The sequence below is a fragment of the Phasianus colchicus genome, chromosome 2 (genome assembly GCF_987193195.1).
Source record: "Phasianus colchicus chromosome 2, bPhaCol1.hap1.1, whole genome shotgun sequence".
NCBI classification, from domain to species: Eukaryota; Metazoa; Chordata; class Aves; order Galliformes; family Phasianidae; genus Phasianus; species Phasianus colchicus.
In genome coordinates this window covers 58,996,015-59,012,728 of record NC_143437.1, presented here as the reverse complement: position 1 = coordinate 59,012,728, position 16,714 = coordinate 58,996,015, and the positions used below count along the sequence as shown (strand labels likewise).

General features: G+C 42.0%; 2 protein-coding genes across 10 annotated transcripts in view; one reads left to right on the top strand and one right to left on the bottom strand.

Annotated features, from left to right (window-relative positions):
* The first annotated feature begins 381 nt into the window (after positions 1-381).
* On the top strand, positions 382-10,532 carry RNF146 (ring finger protein 146). 7 transcript variants are annotated; one of them, XM_090135817.1, is made up of 3 exons: positions 384-654; positions 5,058-5,212; positions 8,771-10,532. In XM_090135817.1, exon 3 carries the CDS (start codon positions 8,772-8,774, stop codon positions 9,828-9,830), a length of 1,059 nt encoding a protein of 352 aa, XP_089991943.1. In that variant the 5' UTR covers positions 384-654; positions 5,058-5,212; position 8,771; the 3' UTR covers positions 9,831-10,532. The 7 variants fall into 7 exon arrangements, with proteins under 7 accessions (XP_031467193.1, XP_089991943.1, XP_031467190.1 ...); XM_031611330.2 differs by having other exon boundaries at positions 5,055-5,212; XM_031611331.2 differs by lacking the exon at positions 384-654 and adding an exon at positions 910-1,061 and having other exon boundaries at positions 5,055-5,212.
* A 75-nt stretch (positions 10,533-10,607) lies between these two features.
* Positions 10,608-16,714, bottom strand: part of ECHDC1 (ethylmalonyl-CoA decarboxylase 1) — a 40,592-nt gene continuing 34,485 nt past the window's right edge. For all 3 annotated transcript variants that reach the window (XM_031611334.2, XM_090135819.1, XM_090135820.1), the window contains one exon: positions 10,608-15,990. In XM_031611334.2, the coding sequence (XP_031467194.2) occupies positions 15,585-15,990 (406 nt within the window). In that variant the 3' untranslated portion in view covers positions 10,608-15,584. The remainder of the gene's footprint in view (positions 15,991-16,714) is intronic.

Below are 16,714 nucleotides of genomic sequence, written 5' to 3'. Positions count from 1 at the left end.
AGAGGCAGAAAGACAGAATGGAGGTGCTTTCAGTTACAATAGACAGGTAGAGCTAACGCATGTTACAGAAACCAGTGCTGGACCAGGGTAAACGTGCTGGTGGCACAGGAGCTAGTACAGAAAGAGACGTGCACACAACATGTGTTCGGGCTGAAATGAAAGCTGGCAATGAGGGCTGATGTTATTGTAGGTATCTTAGGTTACCAGCTACAGCACAACCTGCCTTTAACCATCTCTTCACGGAGAGTAAAAAGAAACCGTGCGTTCACTACTGCACTTTCTCAGTCGAACTAAACTGTCAGATTCTGAAACACAGGCGCGGATTTATGTATTACTAAGAACCCCTTATCCAGGGCGCTTTATTTTCCTATAATCTGCACTCGATGGGGAAGCCGAACCCCCACAAGCTGCGGTGAGGGTGCGCTGCAGGCCCCGTCGCCATGGCAGCACGGCGAGGGCGGGGTGTGGCGGCGCGGCGCCATGGCGTCACCCGAGCGCGCCCCCCTCAGCGGCGGAGCCGGTTGTGGCTCCTCCCGATCCGCGGCGTCACGGTGGTGCGGCCTCCCCCGCTCTGTTCCGCGCGTGACGTTGGCGCGTCCCGCGGAGGCGGCGGCAGGTGGCGGCGGAGCGGCGCGAGCCGGCCCGGCCCGGCGGGTGAGTCCCTGAAGGGGGGCGGGGGGGACGGCCAGCGTCCGCGCTGACAGCGGGATCGGGGCCGGGGCGGGAGCCGAGATCTGGCCGGGCGGTAGGCGCCGGCCCTAAACAAAAGGCCGGCGGGCGGAGCGGGCCTGCCGCGGCCCTGCGCCCTGCGGCGGAGGAGGGCCGGTGGGTGCCGCCCTCGGGTCCGCGCTGGGGCCCACGGCGCCGTTCGCCGCCGAGGTAGGAGGCGGCCGTGCGCGGTCGCGCAGGGCCGCGGCCTTGGGCCGGCGGGCGGGCAGCGGGCCGGCTTTCGGCTGCCGTCCGTCCGCTGTCAGCGCCGGAGCCTCGCAGCCGGAGGGGGAGCGAGGGATGTCGGCGAGCGCAACAGGAAGCGCGTGAGGAGCTGCGAGCGGTGCCGCCAGGTGCTTTTGTTTCCTTGTGGCTGACGGTCCGGGCTCGAGGTTTTTAATTGCATCCTTCGGGAGTGGTAAAGTGGGACGAAAAAAAATAGGTCCTGCGCTCGGTGCTGTGCGTATCGTCACCGCTGAGAAATTATTGCGAAGTACTCGGTAAATACGAGGTGTTTCATGCTGTGGATGTCCGCTTTCCGCGCTTGAAGAAACCCCGATCAAAGCGTCTTATTTCCGTCTTCGCATAACTTTCCTGCGGTATGAAGGAGAAATAGGGTAGAGCTTGTTGCTGGGAGCGCAGCGTGCAGTGTGCAGGGGTAATGACAAGGAAGAAAAGGGAGCAGAGCTTTAAAGCGTTCCGTCACATCGGTAGTGCTGAAGGTACGGCGCTGCGGCGTTGTTAGCTGCTGCCTCTGGGCAGTGGGTTGCTTAAAAATAGGCCTTAAAGTGCCTCTGAAAACGCACAGCCAAAAGCGATCACTTGTGGTTGTACCGAAGGCACGTTAAAATCTGAATATTGATTCGGTCACTTGGAGTAAATCTTAAATATTTGATGTTTGTGCAGGCTTGCTTTATAGCCCTGCGCGGTTAATGTTGTGGCTTTTTTCCAAGCGAACCAAAGTACCAGTTGTTTAAATGGCTGAGGGAAAGTTTTGTTCTTTTTGTTTCTTTTCAAATCCACGGCATTGGTGTAGATGTAACGGAATTGTCATTTGCCCAGAGCGATGGAGCTGCAGGACTTTTGGAGTTGAATAAGGTTTGGAAGGCTCTTGGAGTTGCTGGGGAAAAATCTTTCTTGGAATCGATGAGTTTTTTTCTCCTTCTGTGCATGTTCAGTGTTCCTGTGCTTTATTTCCCTCTCAGAAATATTGGTAGCTTCAGATGTGCCCGTTTTTGCTTTGTTTTCCCACAGGAATTTTGTCACTGTCCTCTTATTTGAGTACGAAGCTGAGGTTTTCCTCACTTAAGTAAAATGAAATAGGACACGGGCTCCCAGTTATAGCACAGCAGAAGAAACTCATTTTGAATAACTGTGTAGCAGCAGTTCAGTACCAAAATGGTTGACTGTTCTGCATTTGACTGTTTTTCTGTAACTCAGATCAGAATTAATATACAAGCTTTTTTAAATTAAAGTGTAGTAATGCTGTATAAGGAATGACGGGGAATTTGAAGCCTTATCACATCAGTGATTTCTGAAAGTATTCTAAGTTTAAGAGAGAGAGAGAGAAGGCAGTGAGGTTATTTACCCGCTGTGCGGTCCAATACTTGCTGGAAGTTACAAAAACACCAGATAGGTTCCATACCTTTAGCTGATACAGTATTGATGATAATAGGCCTACAGGTGGGAGAGCAATTTTTTTTAATTATTATTTTTTTCTCCCTTATTAAACAGAACACCATCAGCAAAAAGCAACCACCACCATCCTTCCTTGCTTTCCCAGTATTTAGCTCATGCTGTCCCATAGGGAGAGTCCTTTTTTCCCTGCTTCTACCTTCCCCCACCCCACCTCCTCAGTAACTGAGATATATGTTAGGGAGCCTGATGGTAACAGTCAAGCATTGAATCACAGAAGAATATCTACCCATTATCATTTCTTTTGTAGTGCTGCACCTGTTCAATTTTCAGCCTCTGGCAGACAAAAGATGAGTTTGTGGTAACTGTTGTAAAGTGGTCTGTCTGGTGTTGCAGAACTTGTGAGATCACCTTTCATTTGAGGCAAGGTTTAAGTGGTAGCCTTCAGCAAGTGAGAAGCTGGCTTTAGTTGAATTTACCAGCGGTATTTTTGTTTTTTATTTCTAAAAAGCTAAACTTTATTTACAAAGATTTCCTAGGGCTGTCAGTAACAAACACTGCACTTACATTTAGGATCTGGCTTCTTACGTAAGTTTCTGGAAATATGTTTGTTGTTGCTATTTTTCCTCCACTCATGTCAGTCATGTCTCCGAAATAGTAGAAAAGTGGAAAAAATTGTCCTGGCTATGATAGGCTACTGGGAATTTGATAGGCAGCAGCCGACTGATCTGACAAGAGATGGTTTCACTCCACCTTGGCTTAGTAAAAGCTTGATGCTTTTATCAAAGAAGCCATTTTTGGATGACAGGTCTGCTAGGAGGAACATCGCTTCAGCATCCTAACATGGTGTGGAAGAAACTGGCACAAGGTCCCCCAGCAGGCGTCCTGACAGCCTTCCAAGGAAACAAGGGGCGGTTAACGCTGGCTGAGCCGCAGTGTGGGACCAGTTGTTGCCCAGCTGGTGATGCCAAGTTTAAATTCCTATTCCAAGTGAGTGGAATTGTCCTTCATCTGTTGTGGGCTGTGTTTCAGAGTCAGTGTGCAATAGGCTTCATGGGATTGGTGACTGCACAGGAGGAAGGGACGCTCGCTGGTTGCCACAGATAGTGTAACTCCTTGTATGAGATGCTCTTCTGGCGTAGGAAGTTAATTGCTATGTATAGAACACAGCTCTCAGCCACTTTACTTCAAAGGAGCAGGAGTCCAGGAAGGGGTGTGTGTATAACCACAAGCATCTTTTATCCCGTTTAGTAAAATTTCCAGGACTGGCTTATTAAATAACAATGTAATGAAGCATGGAGGTTACCTGAAGTCAGTATGTGGACTAGTTCTTTCTAATAGCTGTGCAGCAATTATGAAGTTGCTGTGCCATAATCCTATAATTATGCCCTAATTGGATTCTTCTAGGTATAATTACATACATTAAATATGTGCACACATTTTTTCCCTGAGAAATCTGTCAGAAATGACCCAACCTCCTTCTCCCATCTCCACATAATATTTGGTCTCACAATGCGCTACCTCTGATAGCGGATTGCAAGAGGTAAGAGATAAAAGACTTCGAGTGAAGCCCACAGATGTACCATAGAAAGCCAGCCCTAAGATGAAGGACTGAACGCCACATTCACAGCACTGAGCTTGTTGCAGCTGTCTCTTTGATCATAGCAAACACCATATCTCGTCTGAGCGGATTAGTAGAGCCAGAATTTTAATGTGATTGCAGCTCTCCAGATTGATGTGTAAAGAAATGGTGAGGGGAGATCTGTCTTTTGAAAAGGTGCTAGGACAAATGGATAGGCACGTTAATTTTTGCATTTTTTTCCTTAGGAACGGTCTCTAAAAATAGCTGCACTGAATGCCACGTGAAGCTCAGCTGTAAAGAAAATAATGTTTGAGTAATGTGTCTTAGAAGTCATCTGAACATTTCATTCCAATGTTATTAATGATAAGTGTTCAATCGTTGGATAGACTGTGACACAGAAGACTATAATGCAAAATGTTCCATGTTCTGTCAGGGAGTTATTGCTCCTCCATTCTCCCTGGTCTGTACGTAAGTCTGATATGCACTGCATTTATGCTGAAATGATTCTTTCCTTGAGCAAATGTTATAAGGAAGGCCTTAGTCAACAGACTGCTTGAACTGTGGAGAGTGCCTAGGGAATGTCCCATGTTCACATGCACTGTTTTCTCCTCAAACACCTGCCTTTTTAGAGACAAGATACAAGACTAGATAGATGGTCCTTTGGGATAATGTGGTATGAAGTGTTTTTTCTGCATATGGATTTGGGTAGCTGTTGTTACATTCTAAACTTCCAGAATGGAAGAAGTCATATACTAGAAATTAAATTTGCATTAACATAACATACTCCTATCTTTGATCTCATTTCTCCTTTTGTGTACATAGTTACTTTATGGAAACGAGGCACTGACTTAATATAGCTAAAGATAATTGCCTTTTGTAATACTTTAGGAAATGATAACTTGCGTAAATTAAAACGTCAAAATAATTGACGTCAAACTGTGGGCCAAAATTGATAATTGCAAAAAATACAACTAAGTCTGATGGTGATATTTCTGTACATTGAAAATAGGCTTTGTCAGGTAAATGAAAGGATAGTAATTCCATTCCTGTAACAGGACAGTGGTGGTGTATTTTGCTTGCTCATACCTCTGTACAACACTGTTGTAACGGTGATACTTTTGCTTTCCAGTAGTGTGCAAAGAAGCTGAAATAGTAGTGTACCATTGGGCAGAACAAGTCAGGAATGAGCCAGCCTTTGGAAGGAGGACCTGCCATCCTAGGTGGAGACATCTGAAGAGAGGACATCTTAGTCCTGTGGCATGCTCCAGTAGAAATTACTCAGAAGAAGTAAGCTGCTTTTTATGAATGGACTTAAATGTGCCAGCTCCTTGACAGACTGCCTGCTTGCAGTTAGAATTTGACCTGGAATCTGAAAAATTACTCTGTATTTGAGTGGTTTTATGGGAATTTACTTTTTTTTCTGACAGAGTCCCAGTAGGCCAGTGGAATTCTCATACATCCCCTATACATTACCTGGTCCACAGCAGCATACTTTGTGTGTTGCTGAAGGCACCCTAAGCTTACCCAGTGAAACGTAGTTTTAAATATTCATTTGAAAGAAAAAGATAATAGAGGCAAGAGGGAGAGGATGCGAGATCTGGCAAGACTGTAAACCAGTTTCTTCTCAGTTTGCTTTGGGCTGTATTTATGTTAAAATGTAGTGTTCAAGTGCTTGTTGCTCACTTTTTTTATACCTGAACTGCTTATCAAAATACTTATTTTTAGAAAGTGTTGATGAGTTTGATTTAATTTATTCAATGATGTAATTTTCCCTGCTTCCCAAAATGATTAAAGGAACTCAACTTTCAAAAAGGCAGAACTTTAGCATTTGAAAACCATTTTAATAGGAAGCCTTTTTTTGGTTAAGTCTTGTTCTGAAGTTAATTTCAGGGAAAGTAGTCTGTACTCAGTTGTATTTAGTTACTAATATCACAAAGCTGGAAGAAAGTGCTTCCATAGTCATAGCTTAGCAGAATAGCAGCCCTAGATGTTTTTCCTCCTTTCTAAAGGGGTACTTGTTCGTTAGAAATCTACATATGTGTCATCACGCTTGCTTATAAACCAACTGTGAACTAGGTCTGATACTTAAATAGATTAACAATAAAGGATTAATTAGGATCCTTCTTTAGAAACAAAAAGGAGACAGCCTCAGTTTAGTTGATCTAAATCTTTAGATGCATAATTGTCCTGCATTCTGAGCACATGCAACTGCAGTTGTGCTTATCTCTTATTAAGAGTTTACGTTGCTGGGTAGTGCTTGCTTAGAGATAAAGGGTTATTCCTTAGCTGTATTAATTTTACACACAGCGTTTTCTTCCAAGTCATTAAAAATCACTAAGGACTTTAAAGATAAGACATTTATCTTTTCTTTACATTCATGTGCTGTGTTGTGTTAAGGTTTTGATCTGTTAAAGAATCAGAGAACTCCCAGATTAATAGGTGACCAGTTGAACACAGTTCAGGTGTTAAAGAATTGTGCAGTGAACAGGTGAGAACCCTCTCTGCTTTTAGTTTATTTGAGTTAACTTATGAACTAATTTTTAATCTCAGCAGTTTGCGAATTCTTAATTATGATACACAGTTTATATGGTGGTTACTAATCTTCTGGTTGTTTCTCTTTTAATTGAAGAGGATAAGCTTGTAAAATGTATTTAGGGGAAGAAAGCCTTTTGTAAAACTGCAGCGTGGAAACAAATCTCAGCTGCTGTGCCTTTTCTCACAGTAATATGTCATTACGGGAACATTTGAAAATTCAGATCTTTATTCCTCAGCCGTGGTTGACAGAAACCAATCGATACATGGATTTCTCTTTCAGCTCTTTTGTTGTGAGATACTGATCGAATTGTTTCCATGGGTACTCTGAAATCTGAATAGCTTCTCTTCCTTCCTTTTTCTAATAAGTTTCTCATTGCAAAAACAAAACAAAACAAAAAACTAGTTTTGGTGTAAAGTTTTGTTTGAAATGTGTGATGCTGTCAGAAAGCAACTCATTCTCAACAGTGCTAGCATGGATCTTGCACCCAAATATGTACTGTACAATAAAGACAATTAACAGGTGGTAGAGCCATGTCTGCAGCTGGCATGCTGAGTGAAGAACTAGTACATGGATTAGGGTTTAATCTCAGAGAAAAATTTAAATACAAAACGGAAACATAGATGGACACAATTATGTACTACTTCAGGAAAAATATGAGCTGTAGAGCTTTTAAAATTGATTAAAATAATTGGATTAGGAAAAAGCATTGGACTTTCAAAAGGAAATTACAGTGATAGAAGGAAACAGTATAGAGAGAGACATTTTAAGTAAAAAGCACTTATATGTGCTTCTGTATTTATATTTATAATAATGTATTTTTTTAATAGCCTAGCATATATTTGTGTAAAGCAACAAGGCTTTTACAGTTAACACTGGAGATTTTCTCCTGGGGTAGTGTGTCTTGCTAGAAATGTGTCTAACATTGGAACAGGCTGCCCAGGAAGACTGTGATACAACTATCTTTGCAGGTTTCAAAAAACTTATCTAGAAAAAGCTATGACTGACCAGATCTAGAACTGTTGGTTGGATTATGTGTAGCAGGAGATGGGAGTGCATCACCTCTGATGGTCTCTTCCGACCCCACCTTTCTGTGATTCTGTGATCATTTTGGTTTAACCATTCTCAATTGTTTGTACAGCAAAGACTAGTTTTACCGGAAGGCTATTTTGCCAAATATGAGCCCTATTCTACCAAATTCCTTGGAGATTTAATATGGAAAAGGTACCTTTTCAGGCCCCATTTCCCAAAGTCTATTCTCCTCCCTCATTTGATATTTGCTGTTTTGTTTTGATTGCTAATATTTAAGAATAGAAAGGGAAAATTATCATGAAACAATGTGTAAAAAGATGGGCCTGGCTAAAACATCTCTAAGCAGTTTTTTGCATGTTAAGGCTAGAGTATTTCACCTACTGAACTGCTATAAAATGACAGAGCAGCACAGTTATGCATTCTTTGGTCTTATCCTCACTTTTCATACAATTGGTTAGAAAAATCATCTTTAATGACAGAAATAAGGCATGACCAGAGAAGGAAGTTCACAAACTGATCAGATTCTGGCTGTGTGTTTCATCTCCTGTGATGAACTACCCCTTCCGCTGGGCTGGAACAATTCCTTTTGAGGTAAATCAGTGAGTTCACCTGCTCTTTGGGAATAAGAAATCCAAGATACCTTTTGAAAAAGTCACTTCAGTTTTCAAATCCAGTTCTTTCTGTTGCTCTGTGGCTGTTGCAAGCCAGTCTGACGAATGGTACACTGGGGTGTATGGTGACTAACCAACAGAGTGGGAATACAGTGGTGCTTCTGCCAAGTGCGTTTTGTACTATGGGACCCTACTCTGAAGGACTGTTCCAACAATCTACAAATCAAACTGATGAACACCAGTACTGTGAAAATAGATGGTTCTGTGGTTAGGTTACTCCCTTGGGAAAAGAATTATAGCTTCTCTAAATTTTCTGAGGATGTTCCAAAACAGCTGGACATTTTGTAGTACCTTTAGGCTGCATGAAGTTCATCAATCAGTACTGCTTCAAGAACAGGACCAAGGAAATTTCAAAGCTTGGCATGGTATTTTACTAAAAATGAAACAGAATTAAAGCTTAGTAATTACAAAAGAAATTCTCCCTAAATTCAGCTTAGTCTGTTGACTGAGGAAACAGAATGTTAACCTGTCAGTTTCTGCAGAAGTTGAGCTTCATAAATGATATCTTACCTTAATCTAAGGCAAACATCTCATTATGTGGACTAAGTAAAGGTACTAGTTTAGGTTGACACAATAAACTGACTTAAACCTCTCTTTGATCTTCTGCAGGATGGCTGGCTGTGGTGAAATAGATCATTCAATCAACATGCTTCCCACAAACAGGAAGACAAATGAGTCGTGTGCTAATGCTGCACCTTCCCTGACAGTCCCTGAATGTGCTATCTGTCTGCAAACGTGTGTCCATCCAGTAAGTCTGCCTTGTAAACACGTGTTCTGCTATCTGTGTGTCAAGGGAGCTTCTTGGCTTGGGAAACGTTGTGCGCTCTGCCGGCAGGAGATCCCAGAGGATTTTCTTGACAAGCCAACCCTATTATCACCAGAAGAACTCAAAGCAGCGAGCAGAGGCAATGGAGAATACGCTTGGTACTATGAGGGGAGAAATGGTTGGTGGCAGTATGATGAACGTACCAGCAGGGAGCTGGAAGATGCCTTTTCCAAGGGTAAAAAGAGCACTGAAATGCTAATTGCTGGGTTTTTGTACATAGCAGATCTGGAAAACATGGTTCAGTATAGGAGAAATGAGCATGGACGGCGCAGAAAAATAAAACGGGACATAATAGATATACCAAAGAAGGGAGTGGCTGGGCTTAGGTTGGACTGTGACACTAACAGTGTCAACCTGGCACGAGAGAGCTCTGCTGATGGTGCAGACAGCACACTGACTGGGGGGGCTGCAGCTGTACAGCCTCTGGTGCCTGTTTCTGCTAGGCCCCTGCCATCACTGGATGGTCAGCTTATGAGTCCTTCGACACCCTCTCCTGATGCAAGCACTTCTCTGGAGAACTCTTTTGCCCACTTACAAATAAATGGAGACAGTATGGCTGAAAGGAGTCATAGGGGAGAGGGAGAGGAGGACCACGAATCATCATCTTCTGGCAGGGTGCCAGCCCCTGACACCTCTGTGGAGGAGACTGAATCGGATGCTAGCAGCGATAGCGAGGATGTGTCGGCTCCCCTCCAGCAACACCCATCCTCTGCCCAGCAGAGACACTTGAATGCAAACGCAAACCAGTCTGGAGCAGATAGAACAGTGGCAGGGGGAGGGGTGACAAATGCAAGCGTAAGATCTAGGAGGCCAGATGGACAGTGCACAGTCACTGAAGTGTAAATCCGGAGCCATGCAATTTAAAAACTCAGTCTCCTATCTGTAAATTTTCTGTCCACATTGGCATTGCACTCAAACCTAGCAGTGTGTTTGGTGGGAGGGTGGGGTGAAGGGAAGAAGCAGATTTGGCCTAACTTAAGTCTTTTAACATGTCTTAGCTGGAAGACTAACTGTAAGAAACTGGGTTGTCCTGTTAATGGTTTGAAAGCTGCTTAGCAATACCCGGTTTTCTTGAAAATGTCTTGTGTTTATTTTGTAGCATTTTGCCCTTGAAGATACTCTATCCCTTTTTGGCCAATGTATATCTACTGTACAACTTGAATTGTCTTCATTATCTGATTGTTGCATTAAGTGTCTTACTACTTTCTGCATGGATCGATGTATGAAAAGAACACTAAAGCAACGTGGCAGCAGACAAGGCGTTGGGTGTGAACGGGATGCTTAATTTAATGTGAGAAAAATAGATGTGAGTTTGGAGTTAAAATGTGTTTTTACTAGACAAAGCGCAAGCATTTACCTTCCGTCAGTGGAAATATAAAAATGCTGTTAACTTTTGTTGCAAATTCTTACCTATACACTTCATGGCATTTTCATCGGCTTTGCCATCTAGTCCTTGTAGTTCTGTTTTTGAGGTCTTTCTTGATCTGTCTCATTTTTGTTACGGAATTTATAATTTAATAAAAACTACATTTTATCAGTAACCATCTTAGATATGTCTCCAATTTAATTGAACTTAAGTGGAGGAACTTTAAAAAAAAAACTATCATAAAACAGCTTCCTGTATTCACCAAAAGCAAGGATTGGTTTAGAGTGGCATCTTATGCTCCTGACTATTTCAACCAGAACACTGATCTAGGAGGAGTACATCTTTCTTATGAAAAAAAATCACAAGTAACAGGCTTACTGCTAACACAGGCTTCACACTTCTCAAGTGCTGACCAACTCACTTCACTGTTGTTGTGGGAAAAAGTATCACACAGTCTTATTAGCAGCACAAGTGTTGAAATAAAAGAGCAAAAATAATCATACTTGACCCTAAAGTACAGAAGAAATGTTAAGGACTAGATTGCTATTATCTGTTCTTCATAGCAAAGCTCATAACTGCAGGAATCAGATAATTTGGGACTTGTATTTGAAATGCACTCACAAATTGGCCCCTGTTACTACAGAGTGACTATTAGAAAAGTCTACAATCCAGATCTTAAGTACAACTTGTTATTATAGCAGTTGTTTCTCATTTTTTCAAAAACATTTGTTCATTGCCTTTAAGATAAAGCAATTTAAACTCTAGTTCTTGGTGCATGTAGCCCTGAATAGAAAGGGCTGATAGCTGATTTTTAAGTATTTCCATCCATCAAACAAAAAGGTGCTGTAGGTATACAATCACTTGAAGAGAATTAAACGGGCTGGTTTTTAAGAATGGTAGATTTAAATTTCTAAAGCCTTCTTAAAGTAGCAAAGGCTGATATGCATTTTCTTGGGCAAAACTGTATCCATTTCTGATTTCTCTGCCCACAGGTGAGACCGTGGGTCAGTGAACGAAGGAAACTGCACAGGAGACTGAGACAGATGAAAGAGTATTTCTTGCTTTCTCAGCTAGGAAGGGATAGTCTTGGTCACAGATTTCCACTTTCCAGTTCCATAAAGGGCTAAGCCAGGAATGTGACCTTTGGAAGGAAAGAATTTGGAGTGCTTTTTACTTTCATTTGTTAGCTGTCACCTTTTTGTTTTGAGTTACCATACACTAGCTCTAATCAGAGTCTAACTTTGTGCTGTAAAACAGTAAGAATGCTTCCAGTATTTGCATGCATTTCACTTAGGGCAAGGTCATGCCCTGTTAAAGCAAGATGCAAAGTACAGGACCTGCTATATACTTTATTTGAGGAATTTCAGTACAAAAAAAAAGTATACAAACACAGTGAATTTTATCAGTGATTATCCACTAAGGTTTTTGGCCAAAGCAGAAACAAACTTCTGTTCAGGCCAAACACCCATCAATACTGCTTTTGGCTTCCCAGGGTTGACTGCAGCTGTGAATTACTAAAATTTAAGTAAGATTGATGGGAGCTTAACAGCTAATCATCAGAGTGGCAAACCCTCTCCCAGATCACGCTAGGAAGAAGTAGCAACCAGTAATTCCCACGTTATATTTAAACTGTTACCTTCAGTAGGAAGCTACAGCTACACTGCATATATTTTTCTTTATAAGCAAGGGGAACACCTGGCTTACCTGGGCTGTTGATTTGGTAAGTATATTCCTGCCAAAGGTTGCGTAGCAGCAAATATGGGGAAGTGATTCGCAGTGTGACAGCATTCAGGCTCTCAGCTACGAATCCATGCAGTTTAAGTACTCAAGAGTGTCCCAATACACAGAGGCAAGAAATAAGACAGGCATTTCACAATGGAATAGAAAACCTTGTTTGCCGAGGAGAGAGGTAGCAAATCAGCCCCTAGCAAATACAAAAGCTAGTACTCCTTTTAATTAGGAGACCAGGGAGGATCAATTCTGAATTGGGTTTTTAATTCATTTTGTGCATTTGGTGCTTGTTCAGTTTTAGATCATTTCTAAAGGAAAAGCAGCATGTAGTCTTTAATAAAATTAAAGAAGATATAAATGCCTATTAGCTGCTGGTTACAGGTATTTGGCACTTCAGGATGACAGGCAAATGCTCTGAAATTGACCACTTAGGTTTGAAATTTCTAAAATGGGATTCCATTTCATCTCAGTCTGTTGCCCTCATGATAGCACTCACAGTAATTTAGTTAGGCTGGTTTTCATAGTAAGGACTGTACTTATTTTTAAAATGAAGAAGAATAATACAGTATTAGACTGTGCACCAAGTCTTTGATCAAAGCAAACACCTATAATTATGAGAATCTCTTACAGTAGTGTTTGGTCTATTTGCGATTCCAACTGAGAGGGCAAAAATGAGTTTCCTGTAACCTCTTCTGAAGGTGTCTTGGCTGTTCTAGCACCAGTTAATTACTTGTCCTATTCTTAGAAACAAACACTGGGGATTGCTGGAGAAAGGCATGTGCCGAAACAAGAAGGTCCATGCCTACAAATCAAACTGGAAAGAGGACTCTTGTACATACAGGATGCACATACATACCTAGTTTCACTTACTGACAGCACAGGTCTAGTTCAAACTGTACACATAAAACAGATGCAGCATTTCCGCTGCACTTTCCTACCTAATTGTATCACTCAGCTCACAGAATATATACTGGGCCTTATAGCACTTGGATTAAAAAAAAGATACCAGTGGCCTTTCTTAGGTTCAAATATTCACAGCCATTAAAAAAAAACACACAATATTAGCAACAGCAAATTCGGCAAATTGTTGCTAGCAGAGGCCTACTAACTTGCCATAGAAATCACATTTTTTTGACTGACAATGTGAGGTGCTATTGCTTCACAAAGTTGAGTTGGGCTTGGGGGAACATGGACTGGAGCATGCTTTGAAGGTACAGACACATGGGCAATGTGGAATCCCTCAGGGATTGAGAAACTTCATGAAAAGCACATCAACTTCATTACAAATGAATCAAGTATTCCTTTACTATATTAAAGCATCCTTATTTCTTAAGTCATGGGGTTGAAACCCTTTAGAGTATAACACTCAGCAGCACAGGGCTATCAAACAGTGAGCAGCTAGATGAAAAAAGGGGAAGAGGGAAAACACAATAGACAATACCCTCTCCCTGTGTTCCTATTCCCATCTCTAACTCGGAAGTAAAAATTACAAACATTATTTTTAGGACAGAGAGATGTGAGATCTTCCTCCGAAAGTAGTACAACATGCAAAGGCAAAAAGGAAGGATCAAGAGGGCAAAGTTGCTTATCTTCTGCAAGGTGCCAGCTCAAAACAGATCCTTTCTTCAGCATATCTTTTCTTTTGGTTGCTTTAGGCTACACACACACACCCAAGCCATATAATAAAATACTCAGCAGAACGTAGCATATACTCAAAAGCTACAGAATCTTAGCAGGCCACCTAGTCTGATTCCTGTCACTGATCTGTCCCCAAATCTCTGAACCTACATACAGTTACCTCATCATCTCAAAAATGGTAATCCTGCCACACTGTGAAAATCATAACATGGATTTTCATACAAGGAATCACTTCCTTTTCCTAAGAAACTTTGGACCATGCACCTAGTTAGTTATGCTTAGTGAGAGCAATTATGCACATCCATGCCAAATAGCCTAGAGTTTCCTCCTTAACCTCCTGGGGTACATGGGTCCCAGGTCCAGCCCTCATCATTGCTGGATTGAGAGACAAGGTAATCAGCTGTACAGGAAGTTCTCAGTTATGGATATGCCTGTACATTTCTGCTCTCACAGATGTTGCACTCTAAATTCAGAATCATCAGCCAAAGCAGGAACTCTGTCTCAGTTTCTAATTCCTAAAGGAAAAACTCTCTCTGCTGAGTTATCTAATAATGCACACAGTCACTACAATGGTGTAAGAAAGGTGAAGTTGATATAGTTGCCTTTCACCAGTTTTAAAGCACCTAAGAAAGGTAATGGTCACAATCCGTAATAAAGAAGGAATAGCTTACCCCTCTTCCAAAGATCAGGGTTCCCCAGAAACTCCCAAAGGAGATGATCTTCAAGTAGAGATGCTCCCCTTTTGATGCGAGCCCTTAAATGGGCTTAGGGAGTGGCACACCCTGGGTTCACTCCTTCTGGTTGCATTAGTGAATTGCTTCCACCATAGCCAGGAAGCTGGCTATGTCCCTTCACCAGGTGCTCAATCACTGGTTCAGGCTGTGATCTAAACAGTTCCCATACACATGGTTATTGAGTTCCAGGTGATGCGGTCTCTCACAACCCAAATATGTACTACTAGTAAAAGGAAAACAAGTCTTTCCAGACACGTTTCTCATGAATGCTGAAGTACTGAGAGCATCTCGCTAAAAAGAAATCTTATTTGGGAGCATTACACACCATAATCTTCTAAAATTTCAAGAAGATTCAAAGTGAAAAATGATGTCAGCAGCTTTGCATGGGCCCAGCATCACAGACCCAAGGCTGTGGGAATGCACAGATGCAGATGTTGGTAGCTGGTTTCCAAAGCTTTGAGTAGATACCTACATGCACTTAAAGATCTGGTTCCACAACAGCAAATAAAGTCTACGAGTCTTCAGTGAGTTAGAACTATTTCTCTAAAAAAAAAAACAAACTAAAAAGTAACAATCCTTGTATACTTTCTGAACTATTATACCAAAAACTAACTGAAGATCTTGTATACTTTCTGAACAATTACACCAAGAACTGACTGAAGATGAAAAAACGATACTCTCACCAGTTATCAAAGCTTCAAAGTTGCTTTAAGGCGCTGGCCACGTTTTGGGGACTTCAGCTTTTAGAGCTTTGGGCACACCTGTTCTGTAAATAAAGAAACCCTCTCATCTCTCACACAATTCATTTCTATACCAGTTAGAAAAAACAAAATTACTCCAAAGAAAATAATCTTCAGCCTCATTCCAAAATAATTAGATTCTATTCTAAGCACAGTATTTACCTTTACATACAAATTTCACTAATCTCCATTCAGCGAGTGATTAAAACAGTAAGGGATCTTCTGGGGATTACTGTGTGGTTGCACACCAAGTATGTCTGCCAGACATGAATGATAGGAATGTTAAGAGCTTGTTCCTTTAAACTGGCACTAAACAATTCAATCTATTATCTGCTTTGGTGAAAGATTCATGTGTAAAATATCAAGAATATTTATTATATATTGACCATCATTTATGCTTTTGTCTTCTAGCCAATGCCTCCAAATTGGCAGGCCCACCCCACACAGTTCCAAAAACATCCTTCTCTGTCCTTAAGGCAGCTTCCAGCGGCAGTTCTCTTCCAGCTGTGACCACCTTTTTCACAGCTCGAATCACACTAGCTGGACTCTCTGTATACTGACTCAGCCAGGCTCGAGCTTCTTCTAGTGATCCAGTTTCATCTGAAGAAGACAAGGTCCCCTCTGACAGCCCAAGATGCAGTGCTCTCTCAGGGTCCACCCCATGAGCCCCACTCAGCAGCTGGAGGGCAGCTCTACTGCCAACGATTCGCACCAGCCTGGCAGCTCCTCCCCAGCCTGGCACCAGGCCCATGTGCTTATGGACAAATCGAATCTCACTGCCCGGCGTCATCAACCTGTCAATGAAAAACAGACATTCAGAGGTAACTTCAGTTTTCAGCTCTCTGGCATTCTCTTCTCTATTTCCTCCCTTCTGCTTCTAAACGATAATGCAGTATGACAGTTTGCTAATTACAGCCAGAGCTGTAAAATGTTAATTTTTACATCACTGGTGCTTCATTATGCTTTCTGTTGTTGTTCTAATTTAGAGAGTCCACCCGAGTTTGATTTTCCAAGTACTCACTGCAGTAAGGGAGGTCAGGATGGATGTTCTATTTATGCCACACAATGTGAAGCAGAATTCTGTTTATGCCTTATGGTGTGTAATAGAACTGCTCCTCTCCAGGAGATGGTCTCACATTCCTGTTTTCAAATATTTCACATCTTTATTTCATTTCCATAGTCTGTCACTTTCCCTGTTTAAAAAATCACCTCAGGGTTGATTAAGCTCTCTCCCTGAAGGAGCTCTGCTGCAGTGGATGGTACTCTCTGCACGGCATTCATACTGACACACTGGGTTAGTGGAAAAAGCCTCTCAAAATAGAAACATGAAGGACAGATGTACAGAAGCAGGCCAGTACTTCTCATTCTTAAGATACGGTTCTGTGGTGTGGTTGCTTGCTGCTACTTCTAACACAAGGCTTGTGAATTATACTTGTGAGGCAGATTAACTTCCCTCCAAACACTAACTGGCTTTTTGAAGATAAAACATGTAATACTAATATCTACACAAGTCTGTTT

What these genes read in the sequence shown, in the direction of transcription:
- RNF146 (XM_031611333.2), top strand. Translation starts at nt 8,772, where the DNA reads ATGGCTGGCTGTGGTGAAATAGATCATTCAATCAACATGCTTCCCACA.